Source organism: Mus musculus, chromosome 5, assembly GCF_000001635.26.
Source record: "Mus musculus strain C57BL/6J chromosome 5, GRCm38.p6 C57BL/6J".
NCBI lineage: Eukaryota > Metazoa > Chordata > Mammalia > Rodentia > Muridae > Mus > Mus musculus.
Window position 1 is genome coordinate 107,715,364 of NC_000071.6, and position 13,186 is coordinate 107,728,549.

A 13,186-nucleotide genomic window follows, 5' to 3' on the forward strand; every position below is an offset into this window, starting at 1 on the left:
CTAGAAGTCTAGGTCCTGGTTTGATTTTGTTTAGCTTTGTGTGGTTTTATTTGGTTTGGTTTGGTTTTTGTTTGTGTGTTTGTTTTTGTTAAGATGAGATCTGCAACCCTGTAGGTGCAACATTATGAACTAACCAGTACCCCGGAGCTCTTGACTCTAGCTGCATATGTATCAAAAGATGGCCTAGTCGGCCATCACTGGAAAGAGAGGCCCATTGGACAGGCAAACTTATATGCCCCAATACAGGGGAACACCAGGGCCAAAAAATGGGAATGGGTGGGTAGGGGAGTGTGGGGGGAGGGTGTGGGGGACTTTTGGGATAGCATTGGAAATGTAATTGAGGAAAATACGTAATAAAAAAATAGACACAAAAAATGGACTGTATCATAGTTATTCTGTAATTTGGGGGCTGATATCAACTTATTACTGAGTACATACTATGCTTGTTCTTTTGGGTCTGAGTTACTTCACTCAGGATGATATTTTCTAGTCCCACGCATTTGCCTAGAAAATCATGATGTCAACGTTCTTAATAGCTGAATAGTAAACTGTGTAAATGAAACACACACACACACACACACACACACACACACACACACACACACACAAAAGATGAAATTCTCAAAGGTAAGAATTGATATCCCTGTGGATCCATCCAGGACTCTATAAGGCTATAGGAGTTGAGTTTTACATACCTCCTAAGTTTTCATTAGCCAGGTATTAAAGGCATACACCTTTAATCCCAGCACTTAGGAGGTAGATAAATCTCTATGAGTTCACTATATAGATATAGTGAAACCCTGTTTTTAAAAGGAAAGGAAGATCATAGGTATAGATAGATAGATAGATAGATAGATAGATAGATAGATAGATAGATAGATAGATAGATAGATGGGGGGCTGGAGAGCTAGCTCAGCAGCTTAGAGTTGCTTCCTGCTCTTTCAGAGGACCTGCGTTTGGTTATTAGCACACATGTCTGGTAGCTTGTAATGGCCCAAAACTACTCCAGCCTTAGGAGATCCAACGCCCTCGCTAGCCTCTCATGTGCACATATCCACACACACAAATAGGGACACATGGACACATAATTAAAACTAACAAAAAATTAAATCATTTAAAAAGTTCTCAGGAATAAAAGAAGGAGGAAAATATGGAAACTGGAGAAACTGTGATTTACTCTGGTTTTCCTCTGCAGTTCTCCTGTCCTGGTGTATCCCACAGGGAAAAGAAAAAATAAGCAAACACACCAACGGCCTTCCCACGAAATTCCTGGCCTGATGAAAGACAAGCTGTAATAATCTTAATACTTTATTAAGTTAAAACAACATTCTAATAAATATGATTATGCTAATACATAATGCACTCAAGAAGATTTAGGAACGTCTACAACCCTCACAGGAAAAATAAGTTGTTCCTAAGATGATAAGGGGCAGGAGCTGAGGCCATAGCCTTCACCCCACATCTCCCAGCGCAGGCATCTAATAAAGTCCCACCTAACAATAAAAGCTGGATTTACTCATGAACTTTAGAAATAATCCTCCAGTTCCTATTTGTTTACACTTGAAAAACTCCGTAAGTGTCAAAAAGAAGTCCCAATGTTTGTGTGGCCTTCTTCAGAACTCCCTTGGAAGCACAGAACACAGGCTCTAGCTATGTTGAAGTCCAACTGATAGCTTTTGGGGGTTAGGGCCTATGACTTTAATCTCTGGCTCTCCCATACCTAGCACAGTTCCTTACTCTGATAACCTGCGGCCAATAATCACTCGCTGAGTAAGTGAAGACCCTGTTCCCCGGAGCTGCTCCACAGCTTCACCTCCTCTGATGGCACCACAGGACCTCTGACTCCCTCTCATCACCAAGTCCCCTTCTTCTCGTGGCAGGCTTGATGGTGCATCTGATGATTTCAAAGGAACGAGGTTCCTTCCCTAAACCAGAGTCTGGTGGAGGATAAAGGAGTCAGCAGTCTCCCCAGAAGAGAAAATTAATGTTCATTCGTTCTCAATAAATGCATCAGTGGCGCTCAAAGCTTAAGAGGTGATGCCTCCTCTTGTAGCAGCTGCCCAGAGTTCATTCTGGCCTGTGAGACAGCAAAAAAGGGAAGAACTGGGAGGTGCAAGATCTCATTTGATCCCCATCTTCAGCTGTAGGGAAGCCCAAAGCACAGACGACTGCTGCTGCTGCTGCGGTTCCCACTCTGGGTTGACCTTAGAAACGGGAGTTCATCTCCTCCAGCAGCTCCGGGAAGGAAGGTGAAGGGGACTAACCATGATGAGCTTTGCACACTGGACTCAGGGCCTGAGAAGGGGCTGGAGGGAGGCAGGGAAGACATCCCTCACGGTAGTGTTACACAGCTGGTGTTGCGGGCTGCCAGGGTACTCATTTGAGTCCATGCTGAGTCTCTCGGTGCCTCCTGAGATCCACCTTCCTCTGGAAGCCCTTCCCACACAGGTCACAGCCAAAGGGCTTGAAGCCTGTGTGCTTTCTGCTATGAGTGATGAGGTTGGAGCTCTGACTGAAGGCTTTGCCGCACACCTGGCATTTGTGGGGCTTCTCACCTGCAAGGATGGAAGACCAAGGGCAGGAAGTATGAGCCTATGATAAAGCTGGGAGAGACCCGTTGCGACCCACATGCTCTTGCTAACAGCTGGCTAAGACTTTCACGCTGGGGAGTGATAGGTTGCAACACGAACCAACTCCTGGCCTGCAACTTGGTACCAGTAAGCCACGGGTATACCAGGTGGAAGGGAGACTTTTTGAGTGGAGGCTCCCAGCCAAAGGTCTCAAACGGTTTCCTGCTAAACGGAAACTGAGTAAAGGCCACGTGCCCTCCCCAGCTGAATTCACCCCCGAGGACTAGCCTGCTGACTTTTAGAAGCACAGGGCCCCCAGAGCAGATGTTCAGCAGGAGGTGGGAGGGGCTGTCCTACAGACCCTATGACTGCTTTCGTCAGAGGAAGTTTTCAAATCTGAGTTTCCAAGTGGGTGTTGTTTTGTGTGGCCACTGAAGTTGTCTTCCTTCTTGCTCTTGAAGAACACAGGTTTGTCCAATGTCTATTTTTTTTTAAATCCACATTCGAGCCACAAATAATTTGTTAAGGTTGTCTATTCTAACTTTTACTTCTTTCTTTCTTCCTTTGAGGTTTTAAACTACAGGATTCTTAATATGCCAACACTTCACAACAGAACAATAAACTAAAAAAATTTTTAAAGCAGGCAACAGGAAGAAAACCAACAGGTTTTGTCTTTCCTGGTCTTGTGCTCTGGTTAAAATGTGAGTAAATGGCACACATTCCCAACTAATCCCCTCATGGCTCTCCGGTTGGTACTCGGCCTTATGGGATCAAACAAATCAACAACAACCAAGTATCTGTTTGCTTGTTTCTAAGGAACTTCCATCTCTCCTTGTGCTTAAGATTTCTTGATAAAGACTCACTTCACAAAAATTACCCTGTCCCTCTAGAGTCAAATATGTCTGTGAAATTAATTCTAGCCAAGATTTAATAAAATGCGTTAATAATTGTTTAATTAAATAAATGTTTAGTAAAGACTTAAATGTGTCATTCAGTCAAGATTCTATTTGCATTTTGATAAGTGTCTCAAACAACTTATAAAGAGTGAATTACATGGACATTTCAGACAGGGGGCATGATTAAAGTGAGGCTTTTTTTCCTGAGTTTTCTGATACAAATGTCTACACTGCTCACAAATATTTACAAACATTAATTGTGGGATCCTGGAAGGCACTGTGTTTTTTTAAATACAGGATCTTGCTGTATTGTCCTAGCTGGCCTAGGACTCTCTATGTAGCCGAGGCTAGCCTCCATCTCATCTGTCTCTGCCTCCTATGTGCCACTGTATCCAGCTGTGATTTGATTTAAAGAAATGTTCCTAAAGTCAGAAGTTGTGGTCTCATATAACTGTCATGTTGACGGTTACAGGAAATGCTTTTGGGGCAAGGGAATCACTTTAGTTGACAAGCTCCTGACAGTAAGCCTGCACATTTGTTCCTGAAGTGTTAAGGAAGGCAGGCGTCCAGGCTGGAAGCTAGAGAGAATTGAAATTTACTGAAACTGACTTGCTGTCTGAGTAAGAGGATCCCAATTTACTGTGTGGAGCAGGAGGAAAGGACCAAGGGAAATGAGCAATCTGAAACACTTGGGTGTTCTTAAAGCATTGTATAGTTAAGGAATTGTCACTGTTAGGGAACAAAATTTTGGCATTTCAAAAAGAACAACAAACGAATAGGAGTTTCCTCATTAACCACCTCCCACGGCTGTAAACCTCTACTACACAAGGAACAAGTCTCGACTATGATTTTGGGAGCTCAGACCAACAAACCTGAACTTGAGCCCTGTAATCCTGGATACGTTCTGAGCCTTGATTTCCTCATCTCATTTTTAAAATGAGGCTAAAGAAACAGTTACTGTCTCTGGAGTTGTCAACACAGACTCAGCAGGAAACTTGGTAACATTTGCCTTTCTTTTCCTGCTCAAACAAAGGAAGCTCTTATAAAAATGAAGTTTAGTTGACACATATGAATACCCATATCTCTAGTAAATATTTACATTGACCCTCTGGGAGGGCTTGATGCCGCACAGCTGTTGACATAGAGGAAGATACTCCTTCAGACTCAAGGACAAACCAGATTCACTCTGGGGGAGAACTCATCTACCACTCATTGGAGGTAGACTATCAGAGGGGAGTCATGTCCTTCAAGCATCTCCTACAAGCCCAGGTTTAGCTCACCTGTGTGGATGAAGGTGTGTTTCTTCATATCTGACTTCTGGTGGAATCTTTTGCCACAGTACTGACAGGGATAGGGCCGGGTGTCCGAGTGAATGAGCAGATGTGTGGACAGCGTGGATGACCTCTTGAAGCTCTTGCCACAGATCTTACAGTCAAAGCTGCGTTCCTGCAGAGCAGAGAGGAAGAGAGGAGGAAGAAATGTGCCGCTCCTTCAGCAGCCTCCTTGGCGCTTGTGCTCTCTCTCTCTCTCTCTCTCTCTCTCTCTCTCTCTCTCTCTCTCTCTCTCTCTCTCTCCAACATCTACTGATCTCCCAGAGCCAGAAACCCTCTCCTCTCTCCCTCCACCCCATCATTCAACACCTACTGATTAACTACTAAAACACTTTACAGCCACAACCCTCCACACCCCAGGACAAAAGCGTAGCTCCGCCCTGCATTTTTGACACCCATTGACACCCTCCTCAGCAGGACCTCAGCCACTTAGATTGCCCCTCCTCCCCAGTCACTGTGGGGTTTGGACCAGATGGGCTGCTGTCACAGACACTTGTGTAGTATTTTGCTTATCTCCCTCTCTTTAATCCACCATACAGGACCTGCTGTGCTACAGGATTCTCAGGTGCCTAAAGCCTTAGATTTAGGCAAGTTATAAAGCAATGAATGAATGAATGAATGAATGACCAGCATTCGCTACTGGACGCTGCGCATGAACTGAGACCCTCCCTTGCCAGTCAGGAAGGATGAAGGGAACATAAACAGTAAAGTCAGTGCATTAGCAGCAAATGTCAACAAATCTCCAACAGAATTCCACTGCTGGAGACTCACAGCGGTGCGACACTGCAATCTAAGATTGCAGCACACTCCAGGACTTCTGTCACCCAGGTTTCTCTGCACCCCCAAATAGGAGCAAGCAGAGGGGGCACCGGGAGGCAGTGGGAAAATGGCTGGTGCCGATTCGGAGGACAAGCTGAAAGGTCCCCAGTGCAGCGTCAGGCCGCCAGCGCCGATCTTACCTGGGAGTGCACTGCCTTGTGTTGCTCCAGGCTCACCGCGTGCCCGAAGGTCTTGCCGCACATCTCGCACGCAAAGGGTCTTGTGCCGCTGTGGGACCGGCGCACGTGCACCTCCAGCCCGTGCGGTGTGGAGAACACCTGAGGGCGAGTGGGGGGCCAGGGAGAAGGCCGCTGAGGGGGGTCGCGGGGTGCGCATGCTGGAGGGTCACGGACTGGGGACACAGGGCTGATGAGGCCAGGCGCGCGCGAGCCTCACCTTGCTGCATTTGATGCATTTGTAGGAGCCGCCGCCCAGCAGCAGACGGGTGCAAAGCAGCTCCGACTCCACCTTGACGCCCACGCTCTTGTCCGCGTGCAGCTCGTGGCCATGATCTTGGTACAGCCGGCCTGCTGCTGTGCTCGGCCGCTCGTACAGCCCGGCCGCCGCAGGCGCGAAGTCGCCGTAGAGCCCCAGGCCCGCAGCGCTGGTGGCGCCCCCGGCGACCCCGCAGCTCCCTGGCTGTCCCGCACCGGCTCCGCCCGCAGCCTGCTCGGGGCCGTAGCGCGCTGCCGGGCGGCCCGGCTCCGAGCCGCGCTCGCAGAAGAGGCTCAGGCCCGCGCTGCGCTCCAGCGCGCTGCACTGCCGATAGCTCTGCACCAGGTGCCGCAGGTCAGACCCAGCAAGACCGCTCCATGCATAGGGCTTGAAAGGCAGCGTGTAGGGCTGGGCTTCGTCCAGAGAGCGGCACAGTGACTTCTCCGACGCTGTGAAGGCACAGGAGGCCATTGAGTCAAGTTCGAGGCTGCTGGGCGGAGCCCGCAGTGCACCATCACTATTGTCAGGCGCCCTAGCTGATTAGAAAGCCAAGTACCCCCGACACCCGGGGTGAAACTCAGGTAGGCCCGCGGGGCTTCCAGGACCAGTGACAGAGCAGTAAAGTGATACTTAAAATGATACAGGTTGAAGAGGTGGGTAAATTCGTTTTGATGGTTCTCTGGCTGGACCCCACCCACCCCCAGTCCCCAGAACCTGCTAGAAAGATTGAGACAGACAGGAGAACTTAGGTCTAGGGTCCTGACTCCTTTCAAGTACTCCTCTACTCAATTCCTTTCTCTTTGCAATAGATTAGGAAGAACGGAGAAGGCCGATCCACGTTGAGTCCAGGTTATCTAGGAGTATCAGACTAAACAAACTGGAATGTCCCCAAGATTTCTCAAAGCTATGACGCAAGGGGCAGCAGACAAGGGCGCGAAGTATGCCCATCCCTGATAAATTTCTGATGAAAAATTACAGTTAAAAATTACACTACCTTCAGAAGAACTCCTCTCCCTTCACACACGTGAATTTTGCTAAAATTGGATATTGAATGAATGCAAGTAAATGCACACTCCATTCTGGGCGGACCTGTCCCATAGCAGCTTGGTCACACAGCTAGGAAGAACCAACCCTCTGCTTGTGGGGGTGAATGAGCTAATAGTGTGAAAGGGAAATAGCCTGCTCTTAGTAGAATTTGGATTGGTCTCCTTTCTACTTCTGCTGTGACCCGAGATATCCCCCCCCACCTCCACCCCCACCCCACCCCCACCCCACCCCCATCAACTCTAGTCAATTGCTCCCTGGAAATGAGCCCGAGCATGCTGGTGCCCCTGCCTGGGCCCTCTTAGCAGAAGGGGAGAAAATGAAACTTTTGAAGACAGAGCCAGCGAGCTGAGATTTTCAGCAGCAGCCTTGCACTCCAGTGTGGTGCCCAGCTCTGTACCGCTCAGACTGCCCAGGTCTCTTGTTTGAAGTATTCAGGTCTGGGTCCTGGATTCTGGGATCTGACAATTTCTAAACAATGAATTCTGGACATAAAAGAAATGCCAGCCAGAGAAGGACCAGTTCGTTTGACCTCGCCTGTTAGTTCCAGGCAAACGAATTAAGGGCCAGCCTGGAGCTAAGGGACTTAGAAGGAGGCAGAGGACACTTTGGGCAAGGTGTCCAGCACAAAAGCTGGATGCCTCCCCTGAACCCTGTTCCCTTAGGAGCCAGATCCCTAGGCCGACCCTCTGCATCCCTTGTGCGGGCTTCCCTCCGTGCTGCGACTCCAGAACTCTGCCACAAGACCTCGAATCAAGGCTTACCTGGAGACACGGAGGGAGAAGGGGGCCTCCAAAAGTCCTCGAACTCGGAGCAGGGGTCACAAACGCTGCCTTCGCAGCTGTTGGGGGACGCGGAGGCCCTGTCGGGAGCCTCGGTAAGCTGAGAGTCGGGGGACAAACGCTCTCGGGGCTCCATTTTCGACTCGCCTGCACTCACAGCGCCGCCCTCTGCGGAAAAGATTCAGGAGAGAAATAAACCTAAACCTGGCCGAACTGAAGTGGTTCCACCGTGGCGCCCGTGTCCTCCTCTGTCCACTCTGACCCAACCGGGAGCCCTCCCTCCCGAATTCAAGAGCCGACTGCGAGCGCCAGGGGCATCTCTGGCAAGCTCAGCAAATCTGAGCACCGGGAAACAAAAACAAAAACAAAAAAGCACCCGAGGGGCGTTAGGATAGCCTCCCCCGATTCCTAGGAAACGAGGTGGCTTGGAGCAGAGTCGGTGTCCTCGGCAGCTGCCCTACCCGGCCTCTGCGCGCTTCGCACCTGCTCTGCCCGGCGCAGGCACGGTCTCCAGGCGCAGGGAGTAGTCCGGCCCCGGAGAACGCGGCTGGTGATAGCTGTGCGCCTTCTTGCTCTTGACCAGGAATGAGCGCGGCATGGTGGTCAGCCGCTGGACGAATGTTTGGACCCTCGGATACTCTGAGTTCTGAGAGAAGGGGGAAAATTGGGTGGAAACGAGGGTCAGCACCGATGGCGGTTGTGGTAGGTTCCCAGGCCAAGGAAGAGTGTGGGCCAGGGAGGAGAGAGGGAAGCCGCGGGAGGAGGGGCCTGGACCCAGGCGCCACGCTCACCAGGTGGCACTCGGACAGGTGGCACGAATCCCGGCCTCCGCCGCCACTGCAACAGCTCAGTGGTAAAACCTGTCCCCAGGCTCTGGCTCTGGTCCCTTTGCTCTGCCCTGCCCACGCCTCAGCCCCTCCCCTTCCCTACCAAAGCTAGATCATCACTCTCCTGAGAGCAGTAGTCCACAACTGGTCCGTTATCCCAAGTCAACCCTGCAAGCCCACCTGCTCCCTTCTGGGTTGTGGCTCACGCCAGGGATGCGTGGCTTAGTTTAGCCAGTCAGGGGGCATCAGTGTTTGGGACCCGGAAGGGGCTTGGAGCCAAAACCTCCAGGAGCCCCGCGACGAACAGAAGCGAAAGAGGGGCGTACTAGGGACTGGTTTGCCTAGGGACTATGTGCTGCAGTGGCTGGAGCAGAAGTCAGGAAGCCAGAGGCACAGGAAAGTGAGGTGGGAGTGGCAAAGGACCAACACTTGTCCCAGGAGAAACGCCCACTGGAATAGTGGTGTGGCACCGGCCAGGACGGCGACCACTGAGAAACATTCCAGACCTGTAGGCCTTGCTTCAGAAACTAAGTCCCAGAAAGAATTATTTTCTGATCTGCTCACCAAAAATCTTGTCCTAGGGAAGTTGAGTTTAAACTGCGTGCTTACTGGCAAACACGCGGTGCCCAAATTTAATGAGTGCCAACGACTTCGCGGGCCAGCAAGATGAAACCGGAGCGCGCACGAGTGAGCAGTGGCCAGAAGGCCTGGCCAGGAGGCCAGGGTCCCTGAGCATGACCGAGAGCTGGCGTCGCTCTCTTTAACCCCCAATCAGTTCACCTAATCTCGGGTCGAAACCTGAGCCCTGCAGGAGGCGGGGCTGAGACTGCGTCCCAGCTCCTGGCCCGCTCCGGGGGCGACCCTAGGGAGGCCTAGGGTGAAACGAATCCGCCTGCCTCCAAGGTCCAAGGCAATAGAGGCTGAACGGCGGCGGCGGGCTCAAAGACTGGGGCACAGGCCGGCGCACGCCCCGGGTCTTTGGGCTTCGTGCAGTTCAGACTGAGGAACCCGAGCCTCTTCGCCACCCCCCCCCAGGAGCGCGTACAGAACACACCCTGTTGTACCCACTTAAAAGGAGCCCAAGGACTCCTGCTTCAGATTCCCAGTCATAATGTATAGTCACACGCCTTGGTCGGGTTTGGCTCCCAGAACCCAGGCTCCGGCGCTTTAATTTTCCCGCACTCCCTGTCTGTACAGCCAGACGCTCCAACCAGAGGACAATTCTTAAAGCAAGCATGAAGAGCAAGAAAACAGGGCAAGAGTTCTGGAGGCCTCGATGAGGTTCGGTCCTGCGATAGCCAAGAACGGGACCCGTGGGAAGCAGGGCTGTCTGGTCCCGCGCTGGGTCTGCGCGTCAGCACCACGCGGGACAGGGTAGACACAGAGGTGGCGTCCTCGCCCAGGCCACAAACCTACGCTTCGGAGGGCTTTGCTGGGTTCCGGGTAGGAGGGGTAAGGGGATGGCAAGGAGGCCCAGCGCGTGGGAAGGCAACCTCGTGCTGCAGCTGGCGTCCAGGGGGCGGGGCGGCACGCTCCTGGCACAGCGGCCCGCCAGGCTTCCCCTGGTCATCTGAGGCTGGAAATTCGGGAGCTGAAGGCAAGGCGCTCAGAAGGAGGCCTCCAGAAGCCCGCTGCCGCCACATGCCCACCAGATGTTTTCTTCCTGCGTGGATCCCACTCTGCTATCTAACCGCTAAACTGTGTGCCCCTCTATTCCAGATCTTTCGCTCCACCGCTTGGGTGGCTCCAGAACCCAGCAGCCGATGCTCTGCAGCAGGTGGGGACCCGCCTGCGCCCTCGGGACGTCCCCACAGTGTCAATGTACTCCTACCAGTCCTCGAGGCCACCCCCGCCTGAGCGGGAGGCACAGCAGTTCAGCAAACCTACCTTCGGGGTCAGGGCGCGGGCACCGAGCTCTGAGAGTGTGCAAACTGAATCTTGCTTTCGGGAGAGACTGATCTGTCTCTCTGACTTTTTTTTTTTTTTTTTTTTTAATCTCCTTCGGAGCTCAGCCCCCAAAACCACAAACTTCACTTCCTGAGCGTTAGAGGCGCTCACTAGCCTTCTCAACCCCAGCCCCATCCCCCAGTGGGACAGCGGGCCACGAGCCTCCTTTGCGCAAGGGGTCAGGAGGTGACAGGAAGGGGGTATCCTTGCCAACTCCTTGGGCACCCCTGAGCAGCCCCCAATTTGTTTGTCTGTGGGATCGCGGGGCTATCTATAGAGTCCCCGGGATGTCTGAGAAATCAGCACTAGAAATGACTAGAAAGAAAATCGAAGTATTCTTGGCTCCTGGAGACTTCCGCAGCGAGAAGTCACAGATTCAGGACACAGATTGACAGGAGCTGCGGGCGCTGGTAGCAGGCAGCTCGCACGGCTCCCGTGGGCACCCCAATCCTGTCGACTGTTTGGGCAGCATCGCCCCGATCGCGGCCGTGAATCACCGGACCCCGGTGCCACCGGCCTGGAGTCCGGCCACTGGCCACCGCGTCCGCAGAAAGAAACCTGCGCCTCGGGCCCCGAAATAACTTGTTGTGGAAACACTTGAGGATAAATACGCCCAACGAAGCTGAAAATACCTTGACACCCAATCCCAGAGGTTTGCTCATTTCCCTTCGGATTTAGGTAACGGTTAAATTTGGAAGAGGTGGGCGAGCGTCGAGCCCAGCGAACAAGGGCCGGGCTGGTGGCGCGTCCCGCGGGCGCCGGCGGCATCGGTGGGCGCGTCCTCCCCACCCGGCCCCCGCCTCGCGCTCGCTTCCGGTGGTCGGAGCTGGGAAATTAAAGGCGACTTCGGAGCTGCGGCTCAGCTGAGTCTTGCTTGGTCCAGGTTGGGGTGGGGTGGGAGGCGTGGCGCCTGGGGCTGCAGCAGGGTACTAGGCCATGTGGACTTTTGGAGTCATTGCAAAATGAAGGCTTCAGAATAATGCCCACCGTGGTCTTGCCCTCAATGGAGGCGTGGGATTAACACTATTGATGGCAGGGCGGGGAGAGGAGCTCAAACCTCACTCTTCTGCAAATAAAAAATCCAACCACTATTGTGCTGTGTGTCTGTGGGTGTGCACCCTCTCCTCGCAGGGGTGAAGCCATTGTCAGCACAGTCCTCTTCCAAATGAGTTGGGCTGGATTTTGAGCGTTATTTCGTGAACCAAAATTATGAAATGAGATCCTGGAGGACGGGTGATGCCCCGCAGATTACAAAAACATACATGTTCAAGTGTATTGCCTCGTTGATTCTGAAGAAAGAACCCCCGGGATTTGCACTCTTTCGCCACGCACCTGACAATGAACTAGCCCTGCAACTATTATAGTTTAGATTAGTCAAAATCGTTATAAGAAAAAGCCCTTTCTGTGGGGAAAAAAAGTCAGTGATATTTTTAACTGTAAAAAAAATCTGAATTTATGCAAAATATTTGACTAGCATAGCATTTCTTTAAGATTTTTAATAAATTTGGCATTTTATCCATAGGGCCTATATATCACTGCTATGTGCTATGACACACATCCTGTCTGTTAACCAGTCCTCAGATGCAGGATTCTCAACACACCCTTTCTTTATAGATGAATGCAGAGGCATGCAATTTTAGAGGGGCTGCACACACTGTATTAGCTAACGGCATATTCTATGAACAATTCACTTATTGTGTGCTTTGTCGTGTCCTGTTGTGACTATCTCAAAATAGTCCCAACGCAAATCTTTACCTTGTTATCTTCTATTCTTTTTAACAGGGAAAATAAAAAATTCAAAAGAAAATTAAAAAGAATAATACAATTAAATTTCTTATTAAGCAAAACATAGAGTAAAACAGTTTTTTTTGTTTGTTTTTGTTTTTGTTTTCAATAGAAGCTCAGTCAAATTTTCCCACCTAGGCTCTGTGACTAGTGAGCAGTTTAAGTGCTGCTGGAGGCTCTGTGAAGGCACCAGCACTGAACACTAAGCCCTTCTCTGACTAACCCTAATCATCTCACTTTCTACTTGCTGTTGTGGCCTCTTGGGATTTCTGACTTGACCAGTAAGAACTGGAGCAGGTCAGAGGCAGATGGTTGTTGAATCCCGTGATTAAACTAAGTAAATACACATCAAAGCAGTTAGTAAGTGAGGATGGGACATCTCTGAGATATATCGAGGTGTTGGGGAGTGATTCCCATACTTGGGGAGCATAGGAGGAAGGCAGGGAAGGGAGAAGGGGACCCAGAAAGGTTAAGAGGTTTACAAGGAGGAGCAGGGAGCCAGGCTCAGAGATGTTAGGAAGACCTGTCTCTCAGGCTCAGCAGTCTCACATGCCTCTTGCTTATTTTATTGCTAAACTGGAGGTAAAGAGAGAACCAAGGTGCCAGGAGATCTCTTCCCCTCCCTTTACCCCTCCCTTTACCCCTCCCTTTACCCCTCGCTCAGCCAGAAGGGCCCCGCTTCTTGCTTTAGAGATGGAGATTGATTGAGAGCAGGAAGGTGAATGAGAACCCATTGCATTCACTGTTTTC

At 51.1% G+C, this 13,186-nt stretch overlaps 1 protein-coding gene across 2 annotated transcripts, besides 7 other annotated features; it reads right to left on the reverse strand.

Moving 5' to 3' along the window:
- Positions 1-1,291: 1,291 nt before the first annotated feature.
- Positions 1,292-10,442, reverse strand: Gfi1 (growth factor independent 1 transcription repressor). Of its 2 annotated transcripts, NM_001267621.1 has the most exons (7): positions 10,198-10,442; positions 8,361-8,523; positions 7,860-8,045; positions 6,013-6,500; positions 5,757-5,894; positions 4,747-4,912; positions 1,292-2,555 (listed from the first exon to the last, which is right to left on the reverse strand). In NM_001267621.1, exons 1-7 carry the CDS (start codon positions 10,345-10,347, stop codon positions 2,377-2,379), a joined length of 1,470 nt encoding a protein of 489 aa, NP_001254550.1. In that variant the 5' UTR covers positions 10,348-10,442; the 3' UTR covers positions 1,292-2,376. The 2 variants fall into 2 exon arrangements, with proteins under 2 accessions (NP_001254550.1, NP_034408.1); NM_010278.2 differs by lacking the exon at positions 10,198-10,442 and having other exon boundaries at positions 8,361-8,980.
- Positions 2,570-3,410: an enhancer, noted in NCBI's record as "pGL2proGfi1+5.8kb construct fragment". NCBI's record gives its function as "enhancer in transgenic E14.5 ear, Merkel cell region of snout and developing mammary glands, and in stably transfected MOLT4 cells" and the evidence as "EXISTENCE:reporter gene assay evidence [ECO:0000049][PMID:20516218]".
- Positions 8,611-8,999: a promoter, noted in NCBI's record as "-1.2kb min pro fragment". NCBI's record gives its function as "Gfi1 promoter in transgenic E14.5 ear, Merkel cells of snout, neural tube and limbs, and in stably transfected MOLT4 cells" and the evidence as "EXISTENCE:reporter gene assay evidence [ECO:0000049][PMID:20516218]".
- Positions 8,611-11,992: a biological region, named in NCBI's record as "Gfi1 promoter regions". NCBI's record gives its function as "regulatory_interactions: Gfi1".
- Positions 10,396-11,813: a promoter, noted in NCBI's record as "-3.4kb fragment". NCBI's record gives its function as "Gfi1 promoter in stably transfected MOLT4 cells" and the evidence as "EXISTENCE:reporter gene assay evidence [ECO:0000049][PMID:20516218]".
- Positions 10,567-10,801: a promoter, noted in NCBI's record as "-3.4kb min pro fragment". NCBI's record gives its function as "Gfi1 promoter in transgenic E14.5 developing nose, CNS and developing gut, and in stably transfected MOLT4 cells" and the evidence as "EXISTENCE:reporter gene assay evidence [ECO:0000049][PMID:20516218]".
- Positions 10,866-11,221: a protein binding site, noted in NCBI's record as "Gfi1-I fragment containing six predicted Gfi1 binding motifs". NCBI's record gives its function as "represses Gfi1 transcription through an autoregulatory feedback loop during lymphocyte development" and the evidence as "EXISTENCE:chromatin immunoprecipitation evidence [ECO:0000226][PMID:15252036]".
- Positions 11,676-11,992: a protein binding site, noted in NCBI's record as "Gfi1-II fragment containing five predicted Gfi1 binding motifs". NCBI's record gives its function as "represses Gfi1 transcription through an autoregulatory feedback loop during lymphocyte development" and the evidence as "EXISTENCE:chromatin immunoprecipitation evidence [ECO:0000226][PMID:15252036]".

Coding starts and splice junctions, on each gene's coding strand:
- Gfi1 (NM_001267621.1), bottom strand. CDS start 10,347: ATGTGGCGGCAGCGGGCTTCTGGAGGCCTCCTTCTGAGCGCCTTGCCT. Junction 6,501..7,859: donor TTCTCCCTCCGTGTCTCCAG/GTAAGCCTTGAT, acceptor GTGCCTTCACAG/CGTCGGAGAAGTCACTGTGC. Junction 2,556..4,746: donor ACACACCTTCATCCACACAG/GTGAGCTAAACC, acceptor CCATCCTTGCAG/GTGAGAAGCCCCACAAATGC.